Source organism: Alosa sapidissima, chromosome 13 (genome assembly GCF_018492685.1).
Source record: "Alosa sapidissima isolate fAloSap1 chromosome 13, fAloSap1.pri, whole genome shotgun sequence".
In the NCBI taxonomy this organism is placed as follows: Eukaryota; Metazoa; Chordata; class Actinopteri; order Clupeiformes; family Clupeidae; genus Alosa; species Alosa sapidissima.
In genome coordinates, this window is record NC_055969.1 from 18,115,592 (window position 1) to 18,137,043 (window position 21,452).

General features: G+C 39.9%; 1 protein-coding gene across 1 annotated transcript; it reads right to left on the reverse strand.

Moving 5' to 3' along the window:
* Window positions 1-3,801: 3,801 nt before the first annotated feature.
* On the reverse strand, window positions 3,802-19,919 carry LOC121680860 (myosin heavy chain, fast skeletal muscle-like). The gene is made up of 38 exons (XM_042060409.1): window positions 19,704-19,919; window positions 19,453-19,596; window positions 19,210-19,366; window positions 19,080-19,107; window positions 18,849-18,966; window positions 18,668-18,760; window positions 18,283-18,346; window positions 18,100-18,198; window positions 17,915-18,018; window positions 17,695-17,833; window positions 14,496-14,614; window positions 14,178-14,327; window positions 13,913-14,083; window positions 13,506-13,806; window positions 13,338-13,399; window positions 13,166-13,253; window positions 12,960-13,077; window positions 12,741-12,864; window positions 12,506-12,642; window positions 11,386-11,641; window positions 11,032-11,274; window positions 9,420-9,596; window positions 9,187-9,332; window positions 8,992-9,082; window positions 8,515-8,904; window positions 8,169-8,414; window positions 7,878-8,074; window positions 7,564-7,747; window positions 7,314-7,479; window positions 6,929-7,053; window positions 6,534-6,842; window positions 6,215-6,418; window positions 6,002-6,127; window positions 5,729-5,899; window positions 5,530-5,634; window positions 5,360-5,455; window positions 3,980-4,111; window positions 3,802-3,895 (listed from the first exon to the last, which is right to left on the reverse strand). Exons 1-38 carry the CDS (start codon window positions 19,905-19,907, stop codon window positions 3,875-3,877), a joined length of 5,805 nt encoding a protein of 1,934 aa, XP_041916343.1. The 5' UTR covers window positions 19,908-19,919; the 3' UTR covers window positions 3,802-3,874.
* Between the last annotated feature and the right edge of the window lie 1,533 nt (window positions 19,920-21,452).

Consider the following 21,452-nt stretch of genomic DNA (forward strand, 5'->3'; position numbering starts at 1 on the left):
GCCTAATAATAATATTTAAGCAATATGACACAAGTGGGAGTGGGGATGGTAAAGGATATCGTCACGGCTGTAATTCGGCCATAGGTACTTTTATACAACAGTTCCATTACCAACTAATTTAGTTTTAAGATACAAAATTGTGTTTTCTATTGTGTATTTAATTTTTTGTTTGTTCATCCTCCACCCACACAAATAGTTCTAATTTAGCCTTTTTGTTTACCATTGCCAAGCAATGTGACACCATTCGAGAGACGTTGCTTGAAAGTGAACTTGAAAAAATTTAAAAATGGCGGAGCTAACTCTAAAACGGCAGTAGTTCTGTATTAAATAAGTTCAGGGTTTGTGCCCTTATATTTTGTAAAATGTAGCGGGAAACAATCACTATTAAATCTAAAAACCCAGGTTTTGTGACCAAAAAATACGTCTGAGCTCATTTACCACCTATCTGCCAGCCACCTACTTTGTGTTTTAGTCACTCCAAGGTGACGTTATGAAATCTTTATTTGTGTTGGTAATTCAATGCAATATTATGCAGAGTGATTACTAGCAGTTAAAAGTATTGAGTGGTGTTATGCTGGGATCGCCACTCGTAATGACTCTTGTCCAATCAGAAATTAATAAATAGCTCGACCGGACCTAACTGTTGTATAATTCATAATGAGCAATTGTAGATTTCAATGTAATGCAACTTTGTTAGAGGGGACTGTCTCTAAAAGTTAGTTATTATAAGCTGAGGATAAGACTCATGTAGGGCTGCAGGAACTTGCCACCAATGGGAAGTCATCTCTGTGATGTCATCTCCAAGCACCTGTCTTATGGAATTTCTTTGCCAGCCTGACCCTATATAATGCAGCTTTGCGATAAATTAGTCCTCTTTAACATTTCTAAAGCAACCAGTTATCTGCCAAAGGAGTTGATCATTTTTTCCATCCTTTCTACCCAGGGGCGGATTATGAACTTATTGTCGTATATGTGGTGGGGGGGGGGGTGTTGGGGGTCCTCCCCCAGAAAATGTTTAATTTGTTTGATGTGATTTCCTGTATTCTGGTGCATTTTGGGGATGGCCAATACTAAATTCAATCAGATTCATAGCCTACATCCTGATTTGTTGATATTGAGGCAATGATTCCATGCAAAGGCTTGGGCTTCAGGGCCCCCTGACCCCTTGGGCCCCTGGGCCTGGGCCCGGTAGGCCCGCACAGTAATCCATCCCTGTTTCTACCTTTGACAGAGGAACTTCATAAACTGTCAATGGCCACATTACCCGAGGCAATAAACCAAACTGCAGACACCACAACTTAAGCTTACCTGGCAGCCCTGACTTGTCAATTTTTGCAATACCTTGCCTAGTGTCCTGTCTCAAGTCTTCAACCTGTGACTTATCACTGAGGCTTGCATCATACCACCTTCCTAGACTCTTCACTGGTTTCTCAACTTTCACTAAATAATCACATAAAAAAGATCACCAAAACTTTATTTTACCACTTAAGGAACGTTTCAAAGATAAGGAAGTCCTTATCCTTACTAGACGCTGAAACATTAATCCACGCTTTTGTCACTTCAAGGATAAACTATTGCAATGCTCTATACACTGGCTGCAATAACACCTGTCTAAAGAGCTTACAGTGTATACAAAATGCAGCTGCTCGCACATTCACCAGGACTAAAAAATATGAACATATTTCCCCCATCCTAGCATCTTTACACTGGCTACCTGTTAAAAGTCGCATTGACTTCAAAATATTAGTTCTAACATACAAATGGTGGTCACTGACCATACCTGCACTGATGCTGACTACCCCTCACCATGCCTTAGTTATCCTGCTATAGCATAGCGCTGTCATGGACTTTTCATGTGTCACGTCGTACAAACCCTCTTCGTTCCCCCTCCCTCTCTCTCTCTCAACTCTCCCTCCTACCTCTTCTCTCTGTCTTGTCGTTCAACTCCCTCTTCTCCCCCTCTCTCAACTCTCTCTCTCTTGCCTTTTCTCTCTATAGTATAACACTATATAGTACCATTGATATACTTATTAATACTAACCACCATGACTTATAATAATACTAACCCACTCTATATCTTTTTCTTCCCCCTTACCACACTTGTGAGGTAAACCATTACCAGTCATCAGCCATCCTTGTGTTTGGCCCTCATCGCACCTGAAGTCCCATCCCTATGACTGCCTTACCGTTGCTGTCCCCTTGCTCTGACTCCTGGCCCTCGCAGCCTAGTGACCCACCACTTGCCCAACGACAACTCCTAATCCCTATGGACAATTCATTCCCTCCACTGGACTATTTGAACTTTCTGACACTAAATAGGATTCATGCATTACCATACTGGATATGTAACCATCCTACCTCTTTGTACTGTAACATATACCTCAGGTGGCTTTAAACACCATGTTCTATTCTCTACACCTCACTAACCTTTCATTTATAACATGCCAAAGGTCTATGTATGTATACATACATACATACATAGACCTTACTACCCTGTAACTGACCCTTGGCAGATGGGTCAGGCCCTTGAGTCATGGATCTGCTCGAGGATTCTTCCTATATGTATCTCCAATTCTAGGGTGTTTTTCCTCGCCCCTGTTACTCATGGGCTCTCTCTGAATGTTTTAACACTCTGTAAAGCGCCATGAGACATGTGTAATGTTTTGGCGCACTATAAGTGAAATTATTATTATTATTATTATTATTTTTTTAAATGCTTACAAGATTCAGAGCTCAAAATGTATGCCAAGTTGAGAACAGATGGGTTTTAGGACTGTTGTTGATCTGATTGCTTATTCTTCATTGTCTGTTGATTTTTGATTGCCATTGCATCCATCCATTGATGTCTGATATTTATTTTTGCCAATAGAAACAAATGAATTTCCAGTGTGAGTACTGTATATCTCATTGAGGATGAGTCTGATGTGAATCTTGAGCTCTATCTTATCCAGGAGGTGGCAAGTGATTTCATCCATGTAGTGTCTCATGAAACGAGGGACATTAGGGTAGTTTCCCATTGGTGAATTTCTCCTAAAGACCATGTCCCAAAGTCTGTCCTAATTTGGCCAAATGCCATCAGTAGGCCAGGATTGAAGACTCTAAATTTCCCTTGGGACGAATAAAGTATCTATCTATTAATCCATCCATCCATCCATCCACCTATCATATTAGGAGGCTTGTCCAATTAATTCCATGGTAAAGTTATGTGGACACTGTGAATTATCCATTAACCCAGCTAATTTTAGTCTGTGTATATTTTGTGGCATCATGTGATATGAACTACAATCGGGCTTTGTCCTAGGCTCTGTCCAGAGCTGCTAAAACAGAATTATTTTGGAGTTAATAGATCAGGAAACCTTAAAAGAAACCAGGTCCAAGTTTGTGCATTTGTGTATTTGTTTGTGCATTTGTACAGTTTGTGCAGTCCATGGCATGACAAGGTCCTGAGTGAAATGTACTGACATTATTTGTTATGTGTGTTGATTTTTTTTATGTGTTCAGTGCTAATTTGTGTGTGAGCTGCTTCTATGTTTGAGTTATTAAGTTTAGATAAACCCTCATGATAAAGAAAGAGCAGTGTCGAATACGGCAAAATGTAAAGGTTTTGTGTTCCTTTCTGATAGCTAGAAAGCATCTTTCGTTATTGGCAAACAATTTGGTTTTAGCCTAACAGACCAGGAAATCTTGTGATTTTAAAGGCAAATAGGGAGGTCAAAACATGTTACAAATTCTGATCACAATTATTTCTGATTGCGATTAAAAACAATATACTTATATATTCTGAAGAGACTTTTATTATGTTGTAGTTACAGAAGAGCCACAATAATCAGGATATTAATCTAGATGAGTGACTAGATAGAAGATTTCACAGGATTTACTCTGCAGCCTCCTTGCCCTAAGAAAGAGAAATTAAGAAATGAAATTGACTATGAATATATGATGGCTTAAAATACACTGAAATATGATAAATTATATTTACCTTTCCAGAATCACGGCTCTTTGCTCTCATCTTGTTGACCTGGGATTCAGCAATGTCAGCACGCTCCTCAGCCTCCTCCAGCTCATGCTGAACCTTCCTGAACTTAGACAGGTGGGAGTTGGATTGCTCCTCCTAATAATGAGCACATATTTTTGATGAGTGAAGAGGCTTCTGATTTGATGCAAACCAATCACTTTTTGTGTCTTTGAAGATTTATTTAGGGTCTAGATCAGTGGTCCCCAAACTACGGCCCGCGGGCCGGATACAGCCCGCCACCTCATTTTCGGTGGCCCCCCAAAACATGTCTGTGGTATATAGCATTTGGCCCGCACGGGAGTACGACATGGTCAAACTATAACCTCCATAATTTCCCCCATTCATTCGCTATGGCGAGTCTAACAATACACATGTAATACTCTTTTTGTCCACTGGTGGTTGTTTTGGTGCTGTTTCGCGTTTGCCATCGAAAACGGAATGAACCTACCTGCAAACAATGTAAGAGGCCAGTGGCGCCGGCAGGCGTAATCCTGTACGCACTGTGCGTACAATTTTTTCAAGGCTTTATTTGTGAAATCATTCAATATTAGCCTACAACAATAAAAAAGAAAAACTGGTGTGACAACTAGCCTATATTTATTGACTCACGTGCAATCTGAATATTGGCATTATTCCAAATAAAACCGGAATATGGTGTGCATGGAAAGAAACCATAGACTATAAAATATGAAAACGTAGCATTGTCATGACATGATAACGATTGACCTGTGGCGGTTTTCGGGCGTGGCTTTGGATGGGTCAATTCTGGCGCTTAAAAACACAACGTTCCATTCATTCATAGGCTAAATCATTCAGTCATGAAAAGAAAACAACAGCAGCAGCTAAATATTTTTCAGGCGTTTAACCGTAACGTTAAAAGACTTAGGCCTACTGTTCTTAGCAGTGATGCTGACACTGACAGCAGTGAGAGATTGTCCTCTACGGTCACGTTCTACACATGTTTAAAATGTTGAATTGTTTGCTTACCTCTGTAGGCTTATTTTAAAAAAATACGTATGGTGCGTACTATGGAATACAACCCTAGCGGCGCCCCTGTAAGAGGCCTATGCTCACTGCATCAGTAGACTGTTGTTGTTCACAGCACTAAGCTATTTATGGTTACTGATATACTCTGAGTCTCTGGCCCTCTCTTAGAGCCAGGCATAGTGAGCTGGCCCTCGGAAAAAAAAGTTTGGGGACCACTGGTCTAGGTGATAGCAGACGAAAATATATTAGTCTTTTATACACTACTTTTTGGTCCAGTGTTTTCAAATTAAACTATAATTTTTATTAATACAAAAAGCAAGATATTTGACCATATAGGCAACACAAGAAACTACTTACAGCTTCCTCAGCCTGCCTCTTGTAGGCTTTGACCTTCAGCTGCAGCTTGTCTACCAGGTCCTGCAGTCTGTGGACATTTTTCTTGTCCTCCTCAGTCTGAAAAGAAAAACAATCTGTCAATTGCTGTCCTCCTCAAGTGCTGTTCAATAGTGGTTGAAGAAACTTTGTACCTGGTAGGTGAGCTCCTTCACTCTCCTCTCGTATTTGCGGACTCCCTTGACAGCATCAACACCACGTCTTTGTTCATTCTCAACCTCACTTTCCAGCTCACGAACCTTTAGATGAGTAAAATGTTCATTTCAGACAAGGTCTTCATTTTATTCATTACATTCTGAACAATTTTCATCTCACCCAAGTTTAGCCACTCACCCTGGACTCCAGTTTCTGGAGTTGTTTCTTACCACCCTTCATGGCCAGATTCTCAGCCTCATCCAGGCGGTGCTGCAGATCCTTCACAGTGATCTCCAGGTTCTTCTTCATCCTCTCCAGATGAGAACTGGTGTCCTGCTCCTTCTTCAGCTCCTCTGCCATCATGGCAGCCTGAATAATGGGACATTGTATTTTAGATCACACAAGCTACATACAGTACAGTATTTAGCTCATCATATACAGTACTAAAGTTCAAAACAAAACATCGCTTACATCAGTGATGGCTTTCTTGGCCTTGTCCTCAGCATTTTTAGCTTCCTGGACAATATCATCAACCTCACCTTGGACCTGAACCAAGTCAGCCTCAAGCTTCTTCTTGGTGTTAATCAGACTTGTGTTCTAAAATTCACAAACCAGATCATGTCAATTATAAACTGAAAGGTGTACATGTTGAATCCATTCATTTTTGAACACCCTTCTCTCTACCTGAGAGTGTAGAAGGCCAACACGCTCACTGGCATCAACCAGCTCCTGTTCAGCCACTTTGCGGCCTCTCTCTGTCTGCTCCAGAGCAACTCTGAGTTCCTCAATCTCAGCCACCATCAGGTTGTTCCTCCGCTCCACCACGGCAACCTGCTCCTTCATGTCTTCTTGTCCTCTGACAGCATCATCAAGGTGCAGTTGGGCATCCTAATAAAATAACATGGAAGAACAAAATATGTGTCATACTACATATTAACTGTATAGTAATTATGGTAAGATAAGATCAGACAGGATCCTTGTACTATTTTATTGCATAACTGACCTTGAGTTGACCCTGCACATTTCTCAGTTGTTTTTGTGACTCAGAAGCCTGGCGGTTAGCATGGCTCAGCTGAATCTCCATTTCATTGAGGTCTCCCTCCATCTTCTTCTTGATTCTCAGGGCATCATTTCGGCTCCTGACCTCAGAGTCCAGAGTGCTCTGCATGGAATCAATCACCCTCTGGCTGTTCCTCTTGATCTGCTCCATCTCCTCATCCTTCTCTGCAAGTTTCCTGTCAACCTCACCCTTGATCTGGTTGAGTTCAAGTTGGACACGAAGAATCTTGGACTCCTCATGCTCAAGAGTTCCCTAAACAACAAATTAAGAATTTTAAAATGTATAAACAGCATAATTTCCATTTCTCACTGTGTAGGAAAGCCTGTCTGAATTTCTACCTCCGCCTCTTCCAGGGCTGTTTGGATCTCAGACTTCTCAGTTTCTACAGTCTTCTTGGCCTTCTCCAGCTCATGGATGCTCTTTCCAGTCTCACCAAGCTGCTCAGTCAGTTCAGAAATCTCATCTGCAAATATGCAGTTATATCACAGTAAACATATTATCTAGAAGTTTACTGCAATCTATTTACTGCACTTGTCCTTTAGAAAATTTAAGCTTGTTTTATATATGCCTTTGATTATGAGTTTTATTTTTGTTTGACTAAATTCAGGACTGTAAAGACACTACTTTTTTGCAATATTTTTGCAAAATGAATTTCAAATAAATGAAATCATCTGTTTTAAAAATATTTTTGAGTGGGATATGTATTGGGTTATTTTGACTCACGCTGCAAATTCTTGTTCTCCCTCTTCAGGGTCTCCAGGTGGTCAAGAGACTCCTCATAGGAGTTCTTCATCTTAAACAGCTCAGTGCTGAGAGAACGAGCCTCTTTCTGGGCACCCTCCAACTCTGCCTGACCCTCCTCGTACTTCTGCTTCCATTCTGCCAGGACCTTTTAGAAACAGTTGTTGTTGTGAGGCTTATACTTATTCAGCTTTTACCTAGATTCCACATTTGAATGATGTTTGGAGGTTACCTTGTCAAAGTTTCTTTGCTTCTTGTCAAGGTTGGCAGCTACAGCATTGGCTCTCTCCACATCAATCATGAGGTCCTCAACCTCACCCTGGAGTCTCTGCTTGGTCTTATCCAGAGAGGCACATTTTGAGTTGACAGCCTCAATTTGCTCCTCAGCCTCCTGGAGACGCTGGGCAAGCTTTTTTCTGAAGGAAAAAGGACCACATTTAAGTAAGAAAACATGATGTTTTTTAGAAAATAGAAAGAAAATAGAAGGTTAAGGTTTAATGGAGAAAATCCATATCCAAATTATGTTTTTGCATCTTTAGCACATACTTGGACTCCTCAAGCTCCTCAGTGCGCTGGATGGCATCAGTTTCGTACTTGGTCCTCCACTGAGCAACCTCGCTGTTGGCCTTGGACATGCCACGTTGAAGCTCAGCCTTTGCTTCCTGCTCTTCCTCAAACTGCTCCCTTAGAAGGTCGCAGTCGTGACGAGCAGACTGAACAGCATGGGCCAGGGCATTCTTGGCCTGTTTGTGAACAAGTAAGAGTGTTTATGAAAGCATTTCCTCAAATGTGATTTATGTAATCCAATTTCTTAATTTCATGCCTAGGTTTCAGTACCTTGACTTCCTCTTCATTCAGTCTCTTCAGCTCCTCAACTTGCTGAGTGAAGGCCTGCTTGCTTCTGGTCAGCTGAGACACAAGAGCATCTTTCTCTTCAACCTGGCGGCCAAGCTCACCATTTTCAGTCTGAAGTCTTGCTCTCTGACCACTGAGGTCATTGACCTGACGGGCAGCCTCATCACTCTTGGCCTTGGTTTCACTGAGTTGGTCTTCAAGGGTACGGCACATCTTCTCCAGATTTCCCTGTTTATGATATCATAAACTCGTTTGTAGCAAAAAGTTAATGAAATTATTGTAAGTTGATTTGTTTACAAGATAGCATGTGGGTAAACATCTCACCAACCTTAGATTTAGCAACAGCCTCCATATTACTGGAGAGATCATCAATCTCCATCTTGTATTCACTCTTCTCCTTCTCAAGCTTCTGCTTGACACGCTGGAGGTTGTCAATCTGCTCTCCCAGCTCAGCCACACTGTCGGCCTGCTTCTTGCGGAGAGCTGACGCAGTGGCTTCGTGCTGCAGGGTGGACTCTTCAAGGTCACGACGCAACTTCTGGAACTCAGCCTCACGCTTCTTGTTGATCTCAATTTGAACAGCAGTGGCACCACCAGCTTCCTCAAGCCTCTCACTGATCTCCTCAAGTTCCCTGGAGAGATCAGCTCTCTGTTTCTCAACCTTGGCACGAGCTGCACGCTCAGACTCAATCTCTTCCTCCAGTTCCTCAATGCGTGCCTATTGAAAACAAAATATTGTATTATATTAGTAAGACAGAAAACTGCGAAAACGCTCAGAAATTGAGTTGGTGGAGAATAATTAAACCTGAAGCTCCTTGATCTTTTTCTGCAGCTGAGCACCAAGTGATTGTTCATCTTCAATCTTACTAAGAAGTTGACTTGTTTCGAAGTCCTTCCTGATTAAAAAAGGATTGAAGAAAAGGAAAAATAACTTCTAAATTTGGCTGCACACATTCAACAGAATTCAACAGTGATATTTTGTAATAAATAATGCCTTTACTTCTTTATCTTCTCATCAGACTGCTGCTTGTCATTCTCCAGATCCATGATGGTCTCCTGGGCCAGCTTCAGGTCACCCTCAAGCTTTCTCTTGGCTCTCTCAAGGTCCATACGGAGCTTCTTTTCTTGCTCCAGGGAACCCTCAAGCTGCCAATTTGAAGTGTGAGGTGAGAATGTGGTAAATGGTCAAATTTCAGTGGAATAAGGTTGTCACATGTTGATTTTCGTACTTACATCATCCACTTGCTGTTCAAGCTTAGTCTTGGATTTGGTCAGAGTGTTGACTTTGTCTTCCTCTGCTTGAAGATCATCAAGAGTCTGCTGGTGGGCCTCTTGGAGGGCTTTCTTCTCCTTTGTCAGCTTAGCAAGGGACTCATCCTGAGAGGCCATCTCTTCAGTTAAGTTCTTGACCTGCACATAGAACGTTTTACATTCGAGTCATTCCGTGTCAAATCAGATAAGGTTGTTGCTGCACCGTCTCAGATTTTGTTTAAACCTTGTTTATATCATGACTGGGTCCTAAAACCAAGGCCTGTGAAATATTTCTGTGCAAATCTTGTCTTCATATCTTTTTCAGACCTTGAAATTCTTTCATTTTTCATTTGAAAAACACGTGCCATGTTTGGGCATTAATGTCTTGACAAATACTTTCCCTAGTCTCCTTAACTTTTTAAACTCATAAAAAGCATGTGTAAACAATTTAAAGTCTGTACTAAATGTCTCCTGGCCTTCGAAAGGGCCCTAGATTTCGGGAAAATGTGCATTAAGTATGATATTGAGGGTATTAGAAAACGTTTTGTTTTTTTCATTTGGTATTAATCACAATTTCCTCTTTAAATACATCCATTTTTTAAATGTTTTCCAACAATTTGAAGTCTACACATCAAATGGCCATGACGATAATAAGGATAAAACAAGGCGTGTTTGTATTTTTGTGTCATTTTCAAGCAACTGAAATGGTATGTGGGGTAGCTAGTAGGACAATAAAAATCTATGTGGAAATAGTTAAGTGTATGGATATTTAATGTGTAAAGTACCAATATTGTACCAAGTCCCATTCACAGAATAAATGCAGAATAAATACAAATGGGAATACAAAATACATGCATTTATTCTGTGAATGGGACTTGGTACAATATTGGTACTTTACACACTAAATGTCCATATACTTAGCTATTTCCACATAGATTTTTATGGTCCTACTAGCTACCCCACATACCATTTCATTTCAGTTGCATGAAAATGACACAAAAATACAAACATGCATTGTTTTACCCTTATTATTGTCATGGTCTTTTGTTTTGGAGACTTCACATTTTGGGACAACATTAACAAAGGATTATATTTTTAGAGAAAATACTGATTGATGGCAGATGTGTCATAATAAAGGAGTTTTGAGACCCTCAATATCACTTTTTTGCATGTTTTTTCTGAAACTAGGGACTTCTATAAAACCAATGAGACTGTGGTACAAACTTTTAATGATTGAATCGTACTGAGTACATGTTTGTCTTCCATTCTACAAAGTTTGGTCAGGCTAGGAATATTACTTTTTAAGACATGAATGTCCAAACACGGCCCCCAAGATAAGGCCTTTTAGAGAGTGTAAACAATCAAAGGCAAAAAGTCTATGAAAGCAATAGAATTGACCAAAAATATTTTACAGGTTTTAGTTATGGAACTTAAATATTGGGTAGACAAACTTTGAGGAAAATCGGAGTCGGTGCTAATACCATTTTCCTGGATTTTGTCTGATTTGACACAGACTAACTCATTCGATAAAAGTGTAAATAAGATACTTTATTTTCGACAGACTATATTGATCGGCCCTTTTATAAATGCCAACCTTGTTCTCGGTGGCATGTTTCTCCTTCTCCACTTTGGCCAAAGTCAGCTCCAGATCATCAATGTCCTTCTTCAGCTCAGAGCACTCATCCTCCAGTTTCCTCTTCTTGGCAGTCAGCTCAGCATTGATTTCCTCTTCATCCTCCAGTCTCTCGGTTGTCTCTTTGAGCTTGGCCTCAAGTTGGATCTTACTTTTGATAAGACCCTCACACCTCTCCTCAGCATCATTGAGACCCTCAGATCCCTATTGTAAATATAAGATGAAAGCATGACATCTGATTTCTATTGAAAACACAATGCTGAGACTGGGTAGTGGTATGATTGTGAATATTGAAATGGTACAATATACACTTACAGATGACACTTGCAGCGCCAGGTCATTCCTCTCTTGCACAAGAGACACCATTTTCTCCTCTAGATCCTTCTTCCTGGCTGTTGCCTTTGCATAGTCCTCTTTGAGTTTTTCATAGTTCTCCTTCAAGTTGGACAGCTCCTTCTCAGTTTCAGCACTCTTCAGCAGAGGCTTGATCTTGTAGTAAACCTTCATCCAAGGCCAAGTCTTGACATTCATGAATGAGCGGATATTGTACTGGATGGTGTAGACAGACTCCCTACACAAGAAGGGTGGTGAAATGTATCCTTAAATAGAATTATTACATGGATTGTGTAGAAAGTAGGGATGTAACTATATCAAAATCTTACGATACCATAATACCCCAATAACAAGTCCACGTTACGATATGTATTGCAATACTGCAGAGATGTAACAATATAAATCTCTCAATACAATACCTCGGTAACAAGTCAATGGTAAAATATTTATTGTGATATTTGTTAAAAAAAAGGCAAATTAAGACTCAGAAAATAAACATTTACTACCAGATTACCATTCTCTTAGATTCACAGTTCTACCTTTTTTTGGCTACTATGTTTCAGTCTGACTCCGTCTTTGAACTACGACACCAATAGCCTACATTAGACAGAAAGTAGGCTAATGATGCGTTTATAGACACGTTTAGTCATTCGGTTGATACATAAAACATCTCTGTGAATTCAAACTCTATTGTATTGTATTGTATTGTTGTTATTTCTATGTGGCTTTGGACAAAAGCGTCTGGTAAATACCATAACCATTAACCATAACATGATAAAATGGACAGATCCCATCATCAGCTCAAACTAAAACAGTTTTTTGTCCAGAAGACCTATGGTTTGATACCGTCACATGTCCATGACAATATCGAGATACTTTTGTTATTGCGATATTGTGAAATTGACAATACCGTTACATCCCTAGTAGAAAGTGTAATACGATCTTTTCAGACATATTTTTTGGGAAATACATTTCATTTTGTAAACAAGCAATGCACAATCAATTGAGAGGGATACCGGGGCGGACTATACAATTAATAGGCCTACTACTCATACTATAGGATTCTTTCAGACTTTTGCATTCTTTTGATATACAAATTTACCTCCTTTCCATCATCTTTGAAAACTCCCTCCTCATCAGGAATGCACGGCAGAGAGCCTGAGTCATTGTGACTAGGTTAGCCAGTTTCTCATCTCGCATCTCCTCAAGGTCACCCAGGAGACCAGCTTTGAAGAACACCTGAAGGATGAATGAAAATATAAGCATTTATTCGACACAGAAAAAGCTGTGCTCTGTAGTTTGTACTCATGAGATACAGATAATAGATTGCTATCAACCTTTGTGTGTCCAAACATGTATTGCGTGTGATCAATATCAATGGATCCCAAGAGCTTCTCAGCAGCCTTCTTGTTATCAATGAACTGGCCGTCAGGGATGACACTGGCATTTAGCACTTTGTATCTGGACAGAATAAATAAATGATATAGAGCATTAGTTTTTCCTCTCTAAATGCAGTTTTGAATATGTGTAATACTTAATTGGCTTTCTAAGTTCACCTCTGCTTGAAGTCACCATAAAGGATTCTGCTTGGGAAACCCTTTCTGCAGATTCTGATACCCTCAAGTACACCATTGCACCTGAGCTGGTGGATGACCAGGAAGTTCTGCATATAACCTGTGAAATACATGTCATGAGATCTTCTATTCTCAATGTAATACATGAATAATACACACATCTTTATTGACTACCAAATGCCCTTTACCTGGTTTCTTAATTTCATTTGGAATCAGACAACGCACAAAGTGAGGATGGGTGCTCCTCAAGTTGGTCATCAGTTTGCCCAAGTTCTCCTGTTGAGATAAGTATGCAATCAAACATCCCCTCACCTTTCTTTTAGATGATTGTATATTAAACCAATAACAAACAAATCATACCCTGAACTGTGATGACACTGTCTGCATGGAGCCACCCTTCTTCTTCTTCTTACCACCAGCCTCTGTTGATATACAAATGATGGATTCAATAATTGAGTTAAATATATAGAAATTCATAAATGGGATATTTTTGCATTAGCTTGTAGACTTGTATAGTTTTTTTGTTACCCTCAACAACAGGTGGGTACAAGACAGGCAGGAGTTTTACTCCCGACTTCTGGTACAGCTGCACAACAGAATCATTCAGTGGATCCTTGTTCTTGTCCAGCCACCCAGTAACATTGTAGTCCACAATGCCGGCATAGTGCACCAGGGAGAAGTGGGCCTCAGGCTTGCCCTTTTTGGGCTTGGGCTTCTCAAAGGCCTTAGTTTTGCCAAGATGCTGGTCATACAGCTTGTTCTTGAAAGTGGTGTCAGAGGCCTTGGGGAACATGCACTCCTCTTCAAGGATGGCAAAGATTCCCATTGGCTGTTGGAAAAATAAGCTTAGCTTAGTAAAATAGCTTTTACTTAAAGTGGATATTGTAAAACAATACAAATCTAGCACTTAGCTCATTTGACTGATTAAAACTGACCTTCTCAATGAGCTCAATGCAAGCAGCTAAGTCCATGCCGAAGTCAATGAACTCCCATACAATGCCCTCTTTCTTGTACTCCTCTTGCTCCAGAACGAACATGGTGTGGTTGAAGAACTGTTGCAGTTTCTCATTGGTGAAGTTGATGCATAGCTGTTCCATGCTGTTGTACTGTGATTAAAAAATAGTTTGCAATTTGAATGCCCCCTACTGAAATTATACTACATTGTGGTGTGAGTGAAAAATGGTGTTAACTTATGCTTACATCAAAAATCTCAAAGCCAGCAATATCCAGCACACCGATATAGAACTGCCTTGGCTGTTTAGTGTCCAGCATCTGGTTAATACGGATGACCATCCACAAGAACATCCTCTCATAGATGGACTTGGACAAGGCCGCAACTGAGTTATTGACCTGAAACAGAATATTCAAGCAGAATATATCATCCTATGCTCAGAGACCAAAAAGTAAAATACTTATAGGATAAAAGCAGGTCATTTTACTACTAGTACGGTAATTCTGTCCAAATACTGCCAAGTGGTTGGTCATCTTAAGTGAACATTTTAGTGACTAAAATAATACCTGTGGCACAGTCTGACCCTTGGTGACATACTCATTTCCAACTTTTACTCTTGGGAAGCACAAAGCCTTCAGCATGTCAGCGGAGTTCAGGCCCAAGAGGTAAGCGATTTTGTCAGCATCTAAAAAGAGTGCAACAGTGAAGCATTTTGGTGATTTGAAATTTATAGTGACCAATTTCATACTCCACACTCAAATTTTGGACAACATATGAAACAAGTTTGTCCACCTCAATCTCCTCTCCCTAAATCAAAACATTTGTCCAAGATAGTGTTGCAGTTGGCAAGTCTGACAGATTGAGGGGACTTAGCCAAAATGTTGAATGTTTACATCATGCCCCTCCCCCACTACCACCGAGCACCCCCTCATTGAGTTTGTGCTCGTCAGTGCGCACCAGAATGCACCAGACTGTGATTGACAGTCAGATCTCACACAGCCCTGCTCTGATTGGACCAGAACCGGGAGCTGTGGATTTTTGCAGGCTCTAGGTCAGTGATGCCAGGGTAACGGCCCACGGGCCGGACCCGTCTGTATGTCACATCCGGCCTGCGGTTGATAAGGGGAGAATATATTTTTTATTTTATTTTTATTTAATTTTTGGTGGAATCCGTCAGTTGGTCTGTTGCTGCTGCTCGCCTCAGCTGCAGCAGCGCCGGTAGTGCTGACGGTAGACTAGTCGCTATTGAGATGTTATCAAACTCATCACAGAGTATGATAGTGTTCGTGCTTTTCAAAGTAAACTGGTGTTATGGAAGACGCAGCTCTCCAAGCGCAATACAGCCCACTTCCTCTGTCTCAGCTTGTTAATCATCAGAGTCTGGACAAGTAGTCTACGCAAACTTGCTTTCCGGACTCAGGCATGAGTTTGACAATCAATTCATGGTTTTTACTGAACTGGAAAAGGACTTTGCACTTTTTTGCTCTCCATTCACGATTGACGCTTCCGAGGTCCCAGAGGCGATCCGAACTGATAAAACTGCAGTGTTGTACACCGTTGAAGGATTAGCCTAGCCTACTACGTATCTGTTGCAATCAAATCATTTGATCAATCCTTGCCACCACAGTACCCAATGCTCACGGCCTTTGCAGGGAAAAATACTTGTGTAGATGTATGTTTGGGACAACATATTTATGTGAGCTGGCCTTTTCCGTGATGAATATTAATAAATTGAAAGTGTGCAATCGCTTGACGCATGGACATCTGAATGATGTTCTGTAAATAGCCACTAGGGGTGGGCATATCGATCCAAATATCGATAGTATCGATACCAACATTGGTATTGGTATCAGATCGATACCAGCGTGATGGGATCGATACTTTAATTTTAGTTCACTTTCAATATCTCTTAATTTGTTCAAAATGTTCCTGTTTCACCAAGGGCTAGCCTACAGTCATGCAAACATCATTCCTTTCACATTTTGCATGCCCGCTTTGCAATGTTATGTTGCTGAAATGTTTGTAAACTATTAACAGTGGAAATCATAAAATCATTAGTCATAGAAATGTATTCAAATTTAGTATATTGATGTTTTATTCATGTCATAAATCATGACACACTGTTCTCCCCTATATAAAAGTATATAAACTGCTTTTAGTCACAAATATCAGTATTGGTATCGATATCGGCAATACTGGCCCTATATTTAATTGGTATCGGATCGAAACCAGATTTTACAGTATCGCACACCACTAATAGCCACTGCCCAGAAACTGTCCCACGATATGGACAAGCTGGTGAAAGTTAAAAGGTGTCTGGCTTCGACAAGTAAAATGTATCTGAAGTAGGCTGGTCATTTATCATAATCCAGTGTGATATGGGTGGTAGGGAATAAAAGGGGTTGGGGTTGACTGATGCCATAGGCATACTGTAGGCTATGGGTGTATGGAAATATGAGTTGACTGGTGAGGACTGGCAAAGTTAATGTGCCTCATCTGTTGTTGAGCCAATTTAATGTTTTTAGATAGATCATATTTGACTTTTCTTTTTAACCTTTTTGTTTTACTAATTCCTACTGGATATTCAATTACATGGCCTATTGTTGGACTACATTATTCTGGCGCTTACTTTCTGTGACTCATTTAGGCCTACTTGGCCTGGCCTTCTTTTAATTGGTCTAATTATGAATTGACTTGTTTTCATGTGCAAGCCTTCAATAAATATAATACAAAGTAACACTTTTTTGTCTATTTTGTTGCATTTCTAATTTATAAATGTAGGCTACTTGCATGGATAGGAAAACGTTTTTAGAGGGTAACTGTCTCCTGCTTTAGGTTATGTAATTGTAGGCCTCATTGTGAGGCTATTTTCGTGCCAATGGAATTTCTTTTTGATGTGTAGGCCTTCATGAATAATTTCAAATAGCCTACCTATCCATGTGTTGAGTCAGTGTTTGGCATTTTCAGTCCGAAAGTGTAATCCGGCCCCCTGAGGTCTCACTTGAAAAAAATCTGGCCCCCTGTCCAATTTCACCCTGGCATCCCTGCTCTAGGTGGAGGTAGAAGTGCGGGTTGTTTTCTAAAACCGGCTGATTTATGTTGTTCTGTCGAAGCATAGTGTCGGTTTCAGTGAATATGATCAAAAAAATCTTGCCAACTGAGTTTTCCCTTTCCCCAGTTCATCCAGCCGTTCTCTGAGTCTGACAGTAGCACTTTTAGCTCCAGCTCATTAAATCAGATTAGACCATTAGCATCTCTCCTATAAGATAACGGTCTAATCTGATTCAATGAGCTGGATCTAAAAGTGTTACTGTCAGACTCAGAGAACAGCTGGATGAACTGGTGAAAGGTAAAACTCAATTGTTTAACTCGAGGGGAGGTGGAAAACGAGTGTATTTCCGCAAATGGTGGAGGCTATATGTGTATATATGTTAAAGGCTATATGTCTCACATAACATAACTGAGTATCTGGTATCTGAGGTATCTGAGTGATCATTGTTTTGTAAATGTTTGTCTTTAAATGAAGATGGATAATTTCTTAATCCAGAGGACATTTAGAATATGAGTATTCATGAATATACATTATGTTATAACATGAATAAATATGAATACCATGGTGGTATGACAATTTTGTGCATGGTGTAGCATCGTTAACGTTACTGCTTGACAATCAGTCGCACACATGAACATAATGCAATTACCTCAATAAATAAGAGTACCTTGTAGTTATCACTAGAACTGACTGAGTAGAGTGGTATTACCTACCCTCATTGCCATCAGGCTCAGCCTGCTCTTCACGCTGCTTCTGCTTGAATTTCATGTTGCCATGATGGAGCACAGCACCAGTGAACTTGTAAATGGCATTTTTCTCCTCTCCAGTGAAACCCAGGATGTCAATGGCATCCTAGAATGATAAATTATTTGATTATTTTAAAGCTGTCTTCAAGAAATCGAAGAGGGGAAAACACATTATTGGAAAACTTACATCTGTGGCATCCAACTCCTCTTTGTCATCAATGCTCGCCACAGCGATCTGACCCTGACTGCACATTGGGAAGTCATAGGGGTTGGAAGTGATGAGGGACATTTCTGTCGGGATTAAAAAATGATTTTACAAATTCAGAATTACATTTATTGATTTTTGAACGTTTATACGTATACTGTATATACCTATAATTTCAGGCTTGTGGTTGGTCATCATCTGGAAGAAGATGTGGTAGCCTCTCTCATCAGGAAGCTGGAATGTCACTCTCGACTTCTCCAACAGGTCTTTTTATGCAGGGAAGGATGTATTTTCATTTGATACAATCAAGGCAATAAAAGAACATTTCTACTTGGAACAATTATACTTACACGTCTCAATATCAGCACTAGCCAGTTTTCCAGAAGTGCCAAAGTGAATTCTGATGAATTTTCCCTGTTTGAGATTACATTTTGACATAACATGTATTCATTTAGCTCATGCTTTTAACCAAAGCAGGTTACCCATGAGGAAAATATTCAAGTGTATTCAATAAATATTCAAATACCGGTATTCAGTAATAGACCTAAGGGTAACAATAAATACAGCCTTTACTAAAACAAAAAGCAAAAAATGATAGTGTAGAGGTTTAAGTCGGAGGATGTTTTTCAAAAGAGATACTAATAGATATAAAACAAAGTGCATGATAAGTTTGAGTTAAAAGAAACCCCCTAAGAAGTTGATTCTATCTAAAAAAAAAAATAAGACTAAACTTACAAAACGTGAAGAGTTGTCATTCCTCACAGTCTTGGCATTACCATAAGCCTCCAGCAGTGGGTTTGCAGCAATAATCTGGTCTTCAAGAGAGCCCTGCAAGTCAATAGATATATTGTTACTGAAGTTCATGTTTGTGTTGCTATGTGATAATTAGCCTATAAATATGCAAGTGGTTCTATACCTTAATTTTTCCACTGCTGGCTGGTGGCTCAGATGACTTCTTACCAGCCACTGCAATTGTTGCAAAGTACTGGATGACACGCTTGGTGTTTACAGTCTTGCCAGCACCAGATTCTCCGCTGTATTTACAGAAGATATTGCAATCACAATTACAATTACAATTAAACCTTTATAATGTAAAGGTTTAGCCTTTTAATAATGTAAACATTTTAAGGGATGCATGGACACTTACGTGATCAGGACAGACTGATTCTCCCTGTCTGTGGAGCAAAATAGAGATTGACATGAATGGTTCATTTTACATAAATGAATCAAATATATAATGTATTATTCAGTAATGGATTTAAAAACTGAAAGCATACCTTGTTGCATGAACTGATAGGCGTTGTCAGAGACAGAGAAGATGTGGGGTGGGGCCTCCACACGCTTCTTGCCTCTGTAGGCATTCACCACCTCTGCATCGTAGACTGGGAGCCACTTGTAGGGGTTCACAGTGACACAAAAAAGTCCAGAGTAGGTCTAGAATGAAGAAATAAAGAAGATAGTTTTTTTAGCTTTTCAAATTAATTTTAATTTCTTAATTTGTTTAAAAGTGTAATGCTTACGTAGATCATCCATGCTGCATAACGCTCTTTGAGGTTATACAAGACAGAGGCTTCGTTGAGGTGGGTCATCATGGCCATGTCCTCAATTTTGTCGTATTTAGGAGGATTCAAGGGGAAGACTTCGTCTTCCTTCACTGTCTTTTCCTAAAACCAAAGTAGAAAACAGCTTTAACAAAGAGATGTATTCAAGAAACTTTCTGTGAAAATGTAATTTTAACATCAGAACAATTTCAACAGCCTTGCTAAAGTACCTCCTTGGTTTCAAGCGTTTCAACAACGACTTTGCTGCCTTCGCTCTTTTTAATTGTACCCTTGACGTACAACTCCTCTTTATCAACCACAAAGCAAGCAGTCTTTGCATCAAAGGGCTTGGTTTGGGCCTCCATTCTCTCCTTCTCAGGCTTACGAAGGTAGATGGCAGCCTTGCCATACGCGGCCATATCACCGTCCCCCATGGTTGCTGGTTACTGCATTAATCATAAAGATGAGGAGCAAACAGTTTCAACATAAAATGCTTTGCGCAATCAGACATGTACAGAAACAGTACTGTAAATACAGTGGTTGACAGTCATTAGGGGACAAACCACAGTTGTTTGTCAGACCTCCATATATGGAGCTTATCGATGTACATATAGGGTACTCAAACTGCATTTCATTAAAGGTGCTCTAAGCGATGCTGGATAAGCTAGCTCTCTACTTTCTCCCCCTCCCTCCCGTGCTGCTCCCATGCAATTAAAACTCTCCTAAACGCACATCTCGTCTGTGATTTGCTGGAACAGTTTGTTATGTTTTTATGGGCTAGGTTTGCCTAGGTTGTCTTTGTTGCCATTTTTGGAGCCTGGGCTGTCCACAGAGATCGCGTTTTTTTACAGTGTATTCAGGACACAGACAGCTAGCGGTTGTTAGGTGATGTTTGCAGTAAGTGACATAAAATGTTTTAAACTAAAAAACGCGTGGCATCGCTTAGAGAATAATCGCGTAGAGTCAATACACAATAGTCCTTTGATATCTAAATAATAATGGAATCAATGTATTTATTGCATTATTGTCCTGAAATCTAATCCAATACCCCATTATACTAATTTACACGTTGAATATAGGGTTGGCAGTACAGCAGACGGTAGTAATGACATCGAATAACAACGTGGATTTCAGTGCCTTATTTCGATGCCACTTAAATCTCTGGCGTTTTTTTTTTCATCTGCCATCTGTAACATCTTGCTCTGATAGCACCACATTCTATACATTTACAGTTAGTTCTATAACGTGTGTTGATAAACACATCAAGATATAAGCTTAAAGTAGAGGGGTTCACCACATAGGCTAGTGGACCGTGTTTGACAGCTTGTGTGAGCCCATACGATCACAAGCTCTTGTCCAAATCTAGCAAATAACAACTACACACAAGCAAAAGGCTATGCAACAACACCAACAGTTTACACAAAAACGTGCTAATGCACTAATTGGCATCTATTTGAAATAGTATCAGCAAAGTTGTAATATGAAAACTTTGTTTAACGGTATGTTCTGATAACTTCCAAACTACAAAATAACATTAATGTATCATATGCATGAGGCCCATATAGCATCACAATGAATTTCAAGCTCATGCAAAAAGTTTGTTTGTAAAAAAGTTATAGGTGAGAACAATCCTCTGCTGCATTGATATTCCCGGAACCATCATCGCACGTTATTGCTAATTAAGCTGCTCGATGTTTTGTGCATAGTTGCTGTTAAAATGCCTACTAGTGCTGGGAATCAAAATACTTCAACACAGGCATATATTTAGTTTATTATCAATATCTGTATTGTTTACTGTTTTATTGCTTCTAGGCATAATTCTAATTGCCATAACTTTACATGTTAAAACGGCTTACCATGGATGCACACACAATGGCAAGTAGCTTAATCAATCGTACCACTGGGAGGAAGGCTATGGTGTGAAGCAGTAGTGTCTACTGAAGTGGCTGATAAGCAGTTACACCACTGCAACCCATACA

Bases quoted from the DNA above. Each gene is read 5' to 3' on its own strand.
- LOC121680860 (XM_042060409.1), bottom strand. From the start codon at position 19,907: ATGGGGGACGGTGATATGGCCGCGTATGGCAAGGCTGCCATCTACCTT. The intron at 9,597-11,031 runs GTTGGCATTTAT...TTCTATGTGCAG, and splicing joins AACATGCCACCGAGAACAAG to GTCAAGAACTTAACTGAAGA. The intron at 7,054-7,313 runs GTGAGTCAAAAT...GCATATTTGCAG, and splicing joins GGAGAACAAGAATTTGCAGC to ATGAGATTTCTGAACTGACT.